Here is a 14,527-nt window from a genome sequence, read left to right as displayed (position 1 = left end):
ATGTGGTTTCAATGGCTGTAGGCAGCTTTTCCACTGAGACCAGTCAGTAGGGGAGGGAGGACTGGACTGTTGAATAGAAAATGGATGCGTTTTCCAAAGAAGACTTATTCAGAGATGAAGCTTCAGGGGTGAATGTTGCAAAGTTCTACCACCTCCTTGAGAAAAGGATTTGGTGGAGTGTGAGGAGTCACAGGGGCAGCAGTTGGCCTTGGAGCAGGATTTGCCAACCCCACAGCACCTCACTAAGTCCTGTCCTATGTATATTTGGCTGTTCATTAGCATCTGGGGTGGGACTGAAAGTCCCAGTTCTGAAAGAAAATCCTCGATATTTAACCAGTGCATGTTAACCTGGGTGTGTTCCCCCCAGTACGAATCAGTTTTCCTCTTAGGTAGCGCTTGGCTGGGGTCCTTATCCATCAAAATACAAGTTTAGCACAACAGAGTAAAGGCGGAGTTAGTTTTATGCTTGTCTGGAGGGAAACAGGCCAACCTGAGCATGTATCTTAAAGTGGGGTGATTATTTACTTCAACAAGGGCTACTGTATGGAGGATTTTTCCAGATACCTCAGTGGATCAGGAACACTTGTCTAGCTTACGACAAACACCTTTTAATCCCATTCAGTACTTTTCTAAATGGTGCTATATGGCCTGTTGCCCAGGCGTTGAGGAAAGAGGGTTGCCCTAGTGCCTTTGCTCATGCAGATTACTTCTGTCAACAGAAGTTTCATTTTTTATTTTGCTTTTCTAGGCACACACATTGTAGAGTATCTTGTTGCTGTTTTCACTGACCTCCTGCACTCTCAGAGAGAACCCCTCGCCCTCTGCTTGATGTTCCAGCTCTATGATAAAGATCTGCAGTCCCTGAAGGTTTCTAAGTATCCTCAGCTCTACCGATTTAACCAGTACTATAAACTCTGGATACCCCAGCAATCTCAGGAACCTGTGGTATGGAATACCTGAAGTCACTTGAATGCTTGAGCCAGTATTACTGTAAAACCTCAGAGTGTATAAAGGTTACATTTCCATCAGAAAGTGCATTTACATTAAGCTAATTCTGTATTGCTTCTTGATGGCATTGGGATGCAAATTTGCTCAAGGGCTTTTCTCTAATGACACAAGAAGTCTGTGCTGTGGTTGGGAAGTGAAGCCAGGGCTCAAGCGTTGTACGCAATCACCCAGGCAAGAGCTCCTCATCAGGCACAGTGTGGCATAATGTGTGATGTGGCCTGAGGAGCCAGTTTGCAGTGGTTGGAGTTCACCCAGGTATGGGTTGGGAATGCATGGACCAGCTGTGCTAGGGGTTGCTGTGTTTTTCTGTTAGCCCAGCAGTGACCATGTGCAAATTTGCCATGGGACACCTTTGACTAGCTCTGTGATAGCAGGACTGTACATGTATGCTCCTGGAGCTTCAGTCCTGCTTTTAGCACAGAACTCATTTCAAAACAGAGGTAGCTAAAGAAACTCTTGATTCCTACTCATCTTCATTTTTCTTTTTACTTTTTTTTCCATTTTGAACAGTTTAAAAAATGCAAGGAGGTATGCAAAGAACCTGCTGTGGCCCTGGATTCTGTATTTACCACTTTGCTAAAGAAAGCCTATGAGAGAGGAAGCAATACCTTACTGGAAGACGATATCCAGACAAAATTGAGAGACTTGGCTTCCCAGCTTCCACGTGAACAGCTTTTGTTAGGAGTAAAGCATGTGTTGCTATACCTGAAATCCACAGTGGAGAACTTTGGCAGTGTAAGAGCAATATTGTGATGATATTGCGGGTTTGTTTGTTTTATTTTAATGCAGCAAGTACAAATGACTTGACTGTTAAAACTTAAGGATCCAGTTCTGCAGCTTTTTCAAGTGCTCAGCTCTCACTGAGGCTATAGAGCACCAGACAAACCTGCACCTAATTTGTAAACAAATGTCTATCCTTCTAATTGTTGAGGAGTCTTGGATTTACTTTGCATGGGTTACCTTACCTGTGCATAGTGCAAATAAACTCCAGATTTTAATCCAGCTCCTGAGTCTCTGTAAGAAGCCTCTCCAGAGAGTGAAATTCATTGGCCTGTGTTACACCAAAAGTCGCAGTATAGATGAAAATCTGTAAGTATTTATTTGGCATCCTGAGACTTTTCTTAGAATCAGGTTTCTATAGAGGGAAGTGATTCCTTCTCCCAGAAAAGGTTGTAATCTAGGAAGTTCTTAGTTAATTTCTATTCCTGTTGGATAATTATCCTTCTGCTCCCATCATTCTCTTTTCTCAATTTCCAAGGTGTCTGTATTTTCACAGCTTAGTAAAACTTTTGGTCCTCACCTTATTGACCTCTATGTGGACCTGCTGAGCAGCTTGTTGTGCCGGGGAAATCAGATAGAGTTGGATAATCAGCAGAAACGAGAAGAGCATGAGACTGAATCAGATCTCTTTATGGACGAGGAATCTCTGATTACAGAGGAGTCTTCAAATGACAAGGTACGAAATCCCTTGATACATAGGCCAGAAGCTCACCTGATAGTAAACTTTGATTTGATTTATTCTCTAGGGAAATAGTCATACGTTTTGCTGAACCATTGAATAAAGCAAATGATCTTAAAAATGAACGATTTTTGAGCACAAATTATGTTGATGTATTTTCACGGATCACCAAAGCATGGAACTGGCTAAATGTGACGGAGAATGGGGGATCTAGCAGGGATCAGGCTTTGTGAGTGCTGTAACTTGATAATAGTTATGAGGATTTCTGGGATTTCAGTTAGGATTAAATTGTGTCTGTCACATGCTTACTGTATAAGGGCTTGAATAGGATTTTACTGCTTTGCAGAAGCATTACTATAGCTTTTGCCAGGTCCTCAGAAGGGCAGGGAGTGAACAGGCTATCATACACTGTGTATTTCACAGAGTTGTATGGAATGGAAACAGGTTGATGCAGAGAGATGCTGTTAAGGTCCAGGAGGAGGACTTACGAACTCTGAGCATGTGGTCCAGCAGTTACGAAACTACTGTCTGGAGATTTGACCAAGCTGCATCATCCAGTCTCATCCCTGAGTTGGATATGGTCAGGAGAGATCCTGACAGAGAACACTTACCTTTGCAGAAGAAATTCTATTCCCTAAGCCTCGTGTAAAGCCTGGTTATGAAAATTATGAAACTTGGAGGAGTGAATTTTTGCCCCCTTTTCATCTGTTCTGTGGAATTGTGGAGATGAGAATGGAATGGTATTGGGAAACCCCTGAATATACAGTTTTCCTGTGGAAACATGCTTAGACATGTGGAGAAATGTTGAGTGAAGGCATGCTTCCCACATCATAAATGTTGGAAGAATGGTACTTATGTGCTTGTAATTCGTTAATATTTTTATCCTCTGACCAGTTAATAGACAATTTCATGTTCAGTAATTGTAATAAACATGCTCTGGAAACTAGGCAGATGAATGATTCCCCCTTGCCCCCCCCAAACTATAATTATCCATTCAGTGATATTGTTACAACCATTTGTTACAGACACTAGAAGATACACTCATGTTGATTTTCAGACATCCTACGCTGGAGAGTTGGTTCCTGGCTTTAGAACAACGTTCTCTTCCTCAGCACAGTTTAAACCCTGTCACTGTGAAGCTCCTGTCGGCTCACCTCAATTCCGGTGTGCTCCAGCTGTTGAAAACCGGTGCCCCGATGTTGCAGAGCATGGATCACAAACACGTGTTATCAAAGTATTTTGAAGCTATCACGAAAAGTGTCTTGAAAGAGCTGCAGGCTGCAGGGAAAGACAGAAGCCAGGTCTCTCCCAAGAAGTCTCACCAGCTGGAGGCTCTGGAGGAGTTGCACATATACATGGCTGCAGCTCAGCTGAAGGAGATCACTTTAACCATGCTACGACTTCCTGAGATGAGCTTGACTACTCAGAAATCTGAAAAATCTCCTAAAAAAGGAAAACAGTTAAGCTTCTATGGACAGATTTTGGTGCAGCTCCTCACAGAGAGCTACCAAAGGCAGCCCCAACGAGGAGAACTACTGCTATCCACAGAGCACATTAAAGCTTTGGGTATATTGATGTCAGCATCACCCAGCAAAGATTTAGAGAAACTTTTCCTTCAGGCACTCCAAAGTGAGCCAGTCCTTGCACACGCAGTCAGTGTAGAGGTGCACGTTCACTGCCTTAACCAGAGGTCAGAAACCTCCCTTGCCATTGTGGGCATGCTGGTGAAACACTGTAGGACTCACCTGCTGCAGTTTGAGCTGTGGTGTCTGAGCAGTGCCACTGGAAAGTACCTCAGGAAAAACATGGAGAGCTTTCTTCCACTCATTAATGTGTATTTGCAATGCAGAGACCAGTATGATTTCACCCGACCTTCTGCAGGTAAACCCACAACTGATCCCTATGCATGATTTGGGAGACCAGATTCTCAATATAGGCTCTGCTGGCCTTAAAATCATGGATCCTCTGCACAATAAGTAGAGGTGATAAACGTTACTTATCTAATTTCTAATGATTCTGTGATAAACACCTCTGCAGCATAAAAGGTAACGGACTGTAATGAAGCTTGGCTGTGAGACTGAAGCAGAGTACTCTTACAGTTGCTTTTGCCACATTTTCTCTTTTGAAGCCCTTATTTAATGGTTAGTGCATGTGAAAATCTGTTTTCATGCTTATCTTGGTTTAGTACAGGAGGTAAAAACTTTTTCTCAGGCATAGATAGAACGCTGTCTGGTGAGTGGAATGCCATAGCCATATGGTTTTGCAGAATGTAAGCTTTCACTTTTACAAGCGTAAGAGTCCAAAACTTTCTTCTAAAATAAATCTCCAAATATAGCTTCCTACAGTAATGGCTTCTTAAGCTGACAGTCCAAAACTTTCCAAACCAACAGCAGCATTAAATTGACAAGACTGTTAAATTTTCTACCAGCAAAACTGTGAGTTAGGATTCAACTCGACAGAACAGGATCACTTTGATTTCAAATGTGAATAGCAATAGAAACAGGCTGACTGTAGTGGTTGGTGGAGAAGGCCAGCTCTATCTAGGAGAAGTTCAAGTAGCGAAGAGATCTCGTCAGCACACAGGAAGGTAAAGGATGGGAAGAGGAGACACCTATCTGACTGACTTGATTTATAAGGTTCCTGTTAGCTGTCTGTTGATGTGAGGGAAAATTTCCTTTGAGGCCAGGGTCATGGGACTCATAAGGTTTCATCCTTCCTGAGATGCAAGGGCAAGGCTTCTTATCAGGAAGTTGTCCCTCTTTTGAAGGTCTGCATTGTTTGCCCATGTCTAATCATTTCAGCTGTGTAGCAAGTGGTTGTCTGGTACATATGCTAAATACTTCCTGGTGCTATGGAGCAATACAGAGTGCACTTCTCTGTAGCAGATTAGCAGCTACTGTAGTATAATTTCCTAGAAACTAGGTAATCTGGGCCTTGATTAGAAAAGTGATTTGGGGTTTTTGTAATTATAAGTCTGTTGTTGCTTAACAGACTTAGACGGTTAAACTTGTGTCCCCTGCTCTCTCCCAACAGTTACCTCAGCTGTTATACCTGTCTTGAGGAAAGCTCTGTGGAAGGAGCTCTGTGCTGTATTTCAAGACACAGAAGCATCTCATGAGACCACTGTGAAACTGCAAGTTCTTTCAAAGTTGTTGCCATCTTCGGAAAGCAAAGGGCTGCGAAACCTTATTGACCAGCTTCCTGCTGCTCTTGAGAAAGCAGAAAATAATGAGAGGTAGGCAAATCCAGTTGCCCTGTTTCAGGACTAGGTTTATCCCATAAAGCATTGTGATAGGTATGCATGAATGCAAATATTGTGAATAACATCCTCTCCTCAGAGAATCTGTCGCTTTAACCTTTGGCTGCAAGACCTCTTTAGCATATACAAAAAGTATGTTATAACATTAAAAAATAAATAAATACCTTTCTGCAGTTGGACAGTGGCAGATGCCATATCTGGAGTGCTTGAAAACTCTGAAGAGCTGCATTCCTGGAGGAGACGCCTGTTATCAGCCTGCATGAAGGGGTTAATTGTCATGTACAACAGCAGTAAAGATGAAAGCAAGCAAGAAGTGGAGAGGTCCATGCTGCTGAGGCTAGAAGAATTATTGGTGAGACTTATCTGCATTGCCAGAATGTGACACTGCGCATATGTGTTATTGTGCTCTTGTATCTTGGGTAAATATAGATTGGACTTTATTTTCTGTTTTGAGTTGTTCTTGATTATGGCTTTCTGCTAACAGTCCCCTTTGAAAATCAGAGTTTGAGGTGTTCAAGAGTTAAAACTCAAAGGTTGCCAGTGGATGTTTTTATTAAAACAAAACAAAACAAAAAAGTGATAGAGACACTTCTGACAAGACCCACCTGCCATGCCCTCTGAAGTCTGTGGCAGAAATCCAAACCTTGATCATAAAGAACATTACTTGATCATTCCCTCTGTACTACTATTTTTTTTTGGTAGTTCAGTAAGGTAGGCAGATCCATCTAAGACATACAAACGAAAGTCTCTGCAGGCAGCGAATGCCTTTGACCTCTTTATGGCTTCTGGCGAGACTTCCATTTTAGGACATGACTGATTGTGCAGGATGGGAATCTTGCAGGACCTGAGGGGCCACCTCATAGCCTCATAGCGTTCATCCTGATGGTGTCTCAGGCCTGATGAAGTTAGCACCTACCATTACCGGGACTGCTGGCCTGTGCAGCTGTCAGTCTTCTTAAAACTGATTGTTGTTTATTGTGGTTTATAGCATTTCAGGGAAGACCAGTTTTTGTAAAGAACATGTACACCCAGCTCACCCAGGTATCATACCTGTTGGCCACATGCAGAGGTTGGTTAGCTTAAGCACATTGTAGGTACACAAAAACCTAGTACCTGAGTAGCAGTCTCTTGCTTTGACTTGCTGACTTTTTATTCCTTTCCCACTTGGGGAGTGTGAAGAGTTTCAAGACTCTGGGTTTTTTGGTACCTACAGACCAGCTTGCTTTTTAATTGCATACACCCCATATGCTCCCCTGCTCCCAGGACCAACAAAACAAGACTTGCAGTTTCACTTGAATCAGGAGGTAGGATTGTTTTATCCAAGAGCATTCTTCCCTGTTATCCTTTGATTGTCCCACCTGAGTGTTTGGCTTGCATGTTGTTAGCGTGCCTGTTGAACAAGAATTGCTGGTCTTGATGATCTGTAGAAGCTCTACATGCTCAATGTAAACATCTGTTTTCACTTACTGCACGCACAGTGCTTTGTTGAAGAAGTGGACCCAGATGACTGGTACAGCCTTGTGAAGACGGGACTTAAGTAAGTAATTCTCAGATGCACCAAAGGTGCTGTAGGAGGTACAGTTCTGTTCACTTGGCCTTGTCCTGCATTACGCTGGAAACACCCTGTCTCTCCTGAATTCAGTCAGATTTGATGATGCTCCTTATTTCTCAGGATGTGCTTTATGTCACGTCTGCTGGCTTCATTGGAGCCTGAACCTGCACAACTGCAGGCAGATTTGGATTTTGTACTCCAGTTAGCATAACTAACATAGCTAACTAGATAGCTGGACTAGCTTCTTTTCGACCGGCATAAAGAACCTTTATGCTCATATAACTTCTTTTTATTTAAGGTATTTCTTGAATACAGTTCATATTAAAACAGAATCAGATCTTTCACCTTTAAATGTAAACCATTTAAGTAAAAGAAATAAAAAATAGTTTAGGATAATCTTGGCTTCTGTGGAGGTAGAAGTGTTAATCCGAAGGGTTGCTGTCTGAAGGGTTAGTAGGCAAAAACCTAATCCTTTATTAAGATCAGTGCAGCTACAAGTGTGATTGATGTTGATTCTCTTTTCTTTTTTTTATAATTAAGACACCAGTATAGCTTAAGAAAAATAAAACAGCTCAGGGAAAGAGGTGCATGTGTTTTCATTTTTTTTAATTAGTTTCGGTTTTACTAAGTTTGCTGTCTTTGCAAAGTTCTCATGTTTTAAACAGATTGTTTTCAAGCAGCTTTTCTTTTGGTTGGGGTCTGACTTTTCTGTGATCCTTGCTTCTAAAGGTACCGCTACAGAGATGAAGCATTTTTGAAAGTCCTGAACATTGCTATTCAGTTATTATACAAGAAAGAATCCTCACTTAGTCAGAGATTAGTCAAGCTCTCCAAACTTCATATGATGGTCACGCAGCACTCTCTATTTTTGTCAGCCATACTGAGGTCAAGAGAAGAAGATGGCACGAACATCCAGACAAGAGGTATTTTTTATCTTCTTCCTTTTAACTGTATTTGGTAATCTTGTCTTTCTAGCATTATATTCTATCCATCCAGTAACCTATCCACCTACATATGCTTGCAGAGCTATTAAACAGTTCCAGAATATTAGCATTTAGTTTTAAATTCTACCTCTACTTGGATCCAAATGTTGCTTTCATTTTATGGCTACCAGTTTTAAACACTTATGTTTTCCAAAACTACTGTTTGTTTGTTTTTTAACCCTGTTGAAATCTTGAATTGATTCTTTTGGTTTCTGTGAGGCTGCTAGTGTAAGACCACTGATGTGCATATAGGTTCTGTTTAGAAACACGTGACGTTTAAACCTATTTTAAAATAGGTTCATACAGAAGATTTTAAGTTGATTTTGCAAGTTGTATCAAAAATGTTAATTTAATCGATGTGTATTTGATATTGCAACCTTTAATGAGGAATATCTTTCCATGAGGAATATAAATTGGGTGCTAGTTCATGTGTAGGATTGGCTTTATTTCTTCGTCTCTGCCAGCTGAAATACTGCCTGACCTTGAACCAGTCATTTAATCTACATAGACCTCAGCTTTTTCCCCACTGTACAGGGTTTTGAGATTCAGTGATTGAAGAAGCCCTATAAGAAAAGGAGAGGAAATTCTCAGGGCAGCATGTTGATAACAAACTTTGTGTATTGGTGAGCAACATGTAAACAAACTTTAAAGTTTTAAATCACCTGAAAAGAGCAAAAAGCTCTTGTGAAGTCACAAATTTAGTGAAATTAAAAATAAGTAATAGATTTTGCTGCATACTGTATGTGTTTTACCTTTTGAATGTATTTCTGTAGAGCAGCAAGATGGATTCTTTGAGGCTAACTTCACTAATTCAGAAACTTGGTGTCAGGAGTGCATTCATTCAGCCTGTTGTCTTTATGATCTGTTTTGTTTTGACATGCATTTTATATTCCTGTAGATACTAGGGGAAAAAGCCCATGCCTTTTCAGATACTGGGAGTAAAGAAATCTGGATTCAGGTCTTGAATCTGCCACAGATACCCTATTTGCCTTTGAGTAACCTGACCACTTATTTGATCTGTTTCTCAACTCGTTATAAAATAAAGGTGGATAATTTTTGTATGCCCCAGGACAGAGTTCCTGTAGTTTGCTAACTAATTGGACTCTGCAGTGATGACCCCTGTTTAAATGCACAGTGTAGAAGCGTTTTGTTAAGTTACTGCAGCTGGGGTGTGAACTTACAAGTTCTTGCTGTAACTTCTTGAGTAGCTTGGGGAGGTTGCTGGAATGTCTGCCTGTACTCTGTGCAACTCCTGAGCTAATTTAAGATGCCTTCCTGGGAGAGGAGGGAGCTGCGGTGTGATAGGATAGGGTATAGCTCTTCTTTTTAACTAGAGAGCAAATGTGTACACATGGAAAGTTTCTGCAGGGTAGTATGCCACATTGTGGACCTCACCTCACAATAACATTTGTGTGTCCAGCTTGAAATACTGTTTTAACTTCTTCAAAAACACTTGAATTAAATGCATCGTAACCATCCTTTAGTGTAGTCAGGGAAATGGGGTTTGGTATTTCTAGAGATAGATCTTGATCTAAAATGTACAGTACTGTGTGTGCATCTATTAGAGAGGGTATATGTGTGGGGGGGTATTTATATACGCACTATGTAACTGAGAGAGCAACAAAGCTAAAGCTGTGTGTTTATTTCAGAGGCCTTGGTGGACATACTGCTGACAGTTGTGAAACTCAGCCCTTCTCTCTGTGAGAGCAGTCACCTTGCCGTCTTACTGGGTGCCTACGGGGCTACACTGAGTGCTGTAGGTAAGTGTGTTAGCCTGGGAAAGGTATTTCCTACTAGATCTGGTTTTCATCTTCATAGGTGACTGACTTTGGGTTTCGTCTTGTTTTTTAGATCAGAAGATACTGCTACTGCTTCGGTTATATGAGAAGAATAATCAAAGTCTTATAAATTCCAGGTAAGCTGACCACCTTCCTTTGTTCCCTTGGGATACAGGATTCACCACTTGGCACAGCCCTTGCCCTTTTCAATGAACTTGCCCTTGTATGCATGATATTCGGCTCTGGTGCTTTGCTGGAGAGGAGAGGAATATGCCAGAGGAGGAGTGATGTATACCTCTTGTATTAACACATGTATTGTTAGTTTTGGGGTACTAACATGGTATCAATGCCTTCCTTGTCGTTCACCAATCTGGACTGTAGTGCTCCTTATAGCGCAACCTTGCAATACATCTACGTGCTTCATAAGAGAGTGCCATGTATTGTGTAAAAGAGCCAGTTTCTTTTCAGGCTGTGTGCCCAAGCAGTCCACAGGGAAGTCTGTTGCTAACAGTTAGCTCTTACATACACTGATGGTTTTGGTCTGCCTTGCTTAAATGCACTTTTCTGTCTTTGAGGTATGGGCATAAATATTAACAGCAATACAAGAGTACTGGCTCAGGCAGTTGGAGCAGGACTGGGCACTGAATTAAGAACCTCCCTTAGAATAGTCTGAGAATATAGGTAATCCTTGCAGCCTGTGAAGGGGGACAGGAAATGAAGGTACTTGTTAGCAGGGATTTGAAGTGGCTTCCAGAAGCCAGGGCTCTGGTACTAGCTGCATCCTGCATAAATCTTTACTGAAGGTGTTTGCAAATGGGAGGGTGTTATGTGAGGAGGAGACTAATTTCAGAGGTAGTTAGGTCCCAAAACTTTTGTAGCCTTTTAAAAGGAGAAACAATTTCATACTGTACCCTGAAGTGAATTGGTAGCCAGACACTTGGTTAGACTTGATCCCAGCACTGAAGACTTTGAGCGGATATAGAGAACATTCAGGAAAAGTGCTGTACATGCAACCCAGCAGAGCCCAACTTGTGTTACAAATGGGAGCTTTCAGGTTCTGGGTGATAAGAAGCCTAACACCATTCCTCCAGCTGCCTCACTGACAGTGAGGTGTGCTGCTGGCAGTACCCACGTAATAAATGACGATGTCAACAGCACTTTAAGCACAATAGCAAAGTAAGTGGGGTCTAAGGAGCAACTTGGAGGAGGAGAGTAAGGATTTATGTTTTACTGAACCACTGTGATGCTGGTCTGAAATATCAATTGCACTTGAGACAACCTTGTCTGACCAGGTCTTGATCACTGTCTCTATGCAGCTGCTATCATACTTACCTGCATTACTAGCTTAAATAAAAAAAGCATTTTTTCTGAGAAGGTAAATTCTGACTTGGATTAATAGGGTAGGAAATAGTTAATGAGACACCCTCAGACTGAATTTGAAAAGCTTTTGGATGGATGAAAAAGGTGTTGCCAGGGAAACGAGTTATAGTTTCAAGTTCCCACAGGATAATAAGTACAACTGAAGGGAAAATTTAAATACTAATTTATATCCTCTGTAATTGCTTTTCACTCAGTGCTATCAGTCTGTTGACTAATTCCTTTACTTTTAACGATGTTTAAGAATCCTGCTGTGGGGTCCAGCCGCTGTGGAGCATCACAAGACTTGCAAGAGTCTAGGGAAGTCACTATGGCAGCAGCCAAGCATGGAGGAGATTCTGTGTCTGCTAGATCGAGAAAAGATGATGAAGACAATTCTGTTTTTTCCTCAGCATCGCCATCTTCTGTCATCACAGGTGCTTTGGTTCAGACTGCTGAATTATCCTTCTTTTGATGTAGAAAAAGAGCCTTTCACTTTAGTAATTTCTTTCTTGCATTTGTGTGATATATTGCAATTTGTTTACGTTAGGAGAGTAGTTTCAATTCATAGGAAGGCTGGAATTAATTATTTAGGAGCACTTTTCAAATGAATTGCGATATATGGACCACATCTTGTTGGCAAGTGTGATTGTGCAGCATTGCAAAGATTGCCATGTATAAGTGAGACCAGAATTTGACTTTTAAACAGTTGTTAAATTTCACTGTCCAAGGATCCACTGACAATGGGCTCTTCAGTCTTTCATACAGTTTGCTAACATGCTTCTATACCTGTTTGTGCTAGTCAGGGGAAGTAGTTTTGGAACCCTGATAGTGAAAGCCAGATTTAAACACAAGCTTGTCTCACCTTGTGTTGCATTATATTTTGTAAGATTTAGTTATCGGCTGCTTTATAATGGGATGAGATGGTTGGGGAAGTTTGAAACCAAGCTGGAAATTGGTGGTGTTCCTTACAAATACTGGTTTGGATTTGGTTTCAGGAGGTACAAGAGTCACTATATAGAGATGAAAGTGTCAAGAGTCTTGATGACTTCTACGATCCTTGTTTTCTGCTTCAGCTCTTTAGTGAACTGACCAGACCAGGTAAAGTGAACGTTTCTCTTCAATATTTAGTATCATTTTACTCTGCTGTGGGAGCTGCATGGCTCCATCTGTAGCTCTGTTATTCTCCGTATAAGAGTTAATACTACAAAGAAATTTGTGCCTGGCTTTGGAGAGAAGAGACATACATCATTTAACCACCTACTGCATTGCATTGTAGTTTTGAGAATGACTTAAAAATAGCAAGGCATAATTGGCATTAAAGTTGGTTGGGTTTTTTTTAAAGCACTTTGCCAAATAATGCAATATATCTAGTGAGATTTGGCTACTCGGAAATAGAGCAACGTAGCAGCAGATGGGCATTCCTGCCAAGCTGCTCTTGTCCAGACGACTAGATGCTCTCTCATAGCTCTTTTAAATGTAGTGGGTTAACCCTATGTAGAGGGACTGATCTGCTTAAGATGTGGAGAGGTTTTTAAACTGGAACTGGAAACAGCTTGGAAGAGACAAAAAATAGACCAAGATTTATGTTCTCTGATCTATCGAACAGCATTCTGTATATCACAAAAACCAGCACAATGCAATTATAAAATAGCATAAGAGGGATCAGTAGAGAACATTCTCCACTGGAAGGTTGTCTTTTTTCTGGTGAATGTATAGAGCTGTATTCTGCATCAGCTATGGTGTCACAGCAACACGATGAGCAAAACAGGCATGGGAGGGATTGTACCTTCTGCTGCTACACGCAGTGCCCCACCTGCAGCTGATGGGACTGCTCTGACCTGGGGCTGCTTTGTGGCTGAGTTTTTGGGAGCAGTAATGGGCTCCTTTCAGCTATGCTCTCAGTGGGAGCCAGGCAGAGGTAGGGCGGGTTGGAGAACGTGACCTGCAATGTTGGAGGAGTTCTCTGGGCATAAACCAGAAGCCACCATTCCTGGGGAAGGGTGAAGTTGTTTCCTGACCAGAGTGAATCTCTGCAGGGGATTGATTTCTGTGAGGGACACTGTGACTGAATTGACTGGAGATCTGGCCTGTTACAGGCTGTGGTTATAGTATTGGGAAACTTGAGCCAATTCATTTTCCATCAGACAGAGATGCATGGGGCCATTGTATGTTATGAATAGGCCTGTGCTCAGAATTGTTGGAAAGTTTGATGAGGTCTACATGGTGCTTGGAAACTATTTGCTTAGCCTCACTTTTCTTGTTTGACATGACCCTGCTTCGTATACGCATATCCCTGCTGTACTTCACAGGCACGCCGTCTATTTAGAGAGCCCTTAAAGATCAAAATGAGATGAGTATCATAAGGAATTTCTTAACCAGCTCCCTCCCTATGTAGATTATGGTTAACCACTGTGTCGTTACAGCTGGATTTGGCTTTCCACAACAATAATATCAGAAGAATTGGCAGGCTGATAACTGTCTTGCAGTGAAATCATACTTACGGTCCTTCTTTGTTCACCTATACCCTTATAGTACAGTGCCTGTTTTGTGCGTTCTTAGCCTATGCTTAGCTATAGTTGTAAACTGCTCTGTATAATTTTGACAGCAGTAAAAAGAACTGTCTTTTAGTCTACCAAGCCAAAAAAAGGTACCACAACTATTTGGTGTTTTGCAGTAGGAGGGATCTTAGATGATCCAGTTAATGCTGGGTCTTTGAGATTGTTATCGATGAAGAACATGGACAGCCAGTGTCTTTTGAACCTGGGTGTAATAGTTGGGAAGAGCACTGCTATCATGCAGCTGTCATCATCACCCACCACCTGGAGGCTACCACCTTAACTGGTGGGAGGGATTTGGTGGCTGTTGGTCAGCCTCAGCAGTGCTACAGTCAGCCAGCGAGGATGCCCGCTTGTGTGGGAAGCAGCGGGGCTGAGGGAGCTCTTGTGCATCGTGTTCTTGTGGAGCTGTGGAGGCAGTGGCTATCCCGACATAGACTGACTCTAAAACTGGAGAGGGGAAAAATAGTTCTTTTTACTGCTCCATGCTGAGTGAGAGTCTGTGTCCTGAGGAGCATTTTTAAAGGGCCCAAGTGATTTATGAGTTCAAGTCCCATGGTGCTCCTAAACCATG

General features: G+C 41.8%; 1 protein-coding gene across 2 annotated transcripts in view; it reads left to right on the top strand.

Moving 5' to 3' along the window:
• URB1 (URB1 ribosome biogenesis factor) overlaps positions 1-14,527 on the top strand; it is a 60,041-nt gene that overhangs the window by 30,898 nt on the left and 14,616 nt on the right. The window contains exons 19-30 of one of the 2 annotated variants that reach the window (XM_075517481.1): positions 749-945; positions 1,519-1,743; positions 2,285-2,464; positions 3,493-4,348; positions 5,501-5,702; positions 5,901-6,078; positions 7,205-7,263; positions 8,008-8,201; positions 9,911-10,021; positions 10,113-10,176; positions 11,661-11,832; positions 12,394-12,496. In XM_075517481.1, coding sequence (XP_075373596.1) covers positions 749-945; positions 1,519-1,743; positions 2,285-2,464; positions 3,493-4,348; positions 5,501-5,702; positions 5,901-6,078; positions 7,205-7,263; positions 8,008-8,201; positions 9,911-10,021; positions 10,113-10,176; positions 11,661-11,832; positions 12,394-12,496 — 2,541 coding nt within the window. Of the gene's footprint in view, positions 1-748; positions 946-1,518; positions 1,744-2,266; positions 2,465-3,492; positions 4,349-5,500; positions 5,703-5,900; positions 6,079-7,204; positions 7,264-8,007; positions 8,202-9,910; positions 10,022-10,112; positions 10,177-11,660; positions 11,833-12,393; positions 12,497-14,527 lie in introns of both variants that reach the window. The other variant, XM_075517474.1, reaches the window with a different exon arrangement.

The sequence above is a fragment of the Mycteria americana genome, chromosome 1 (genome assembly GCF_035582795.1).
Source record: "Mycteria americana isolate JAX WOST 10 ecotype Jacksonville Zoo and Gardens chromosome 1, USCA_MyAme_1.0, whole genome shotgun sequence".
Classification (NCBI taxonomy): domain Eukaryota; kingdom Metazoa; phylum Chordata; class Aves; order Ciconiiformes; family Ciconiidae; genus Mycteria; species Mycteria americana.
The sequence above is the reverse complement of the archived record's forward strand: the minus strand, read 5'-3'. Positions and strand labels throughout refer to the sequence as shown.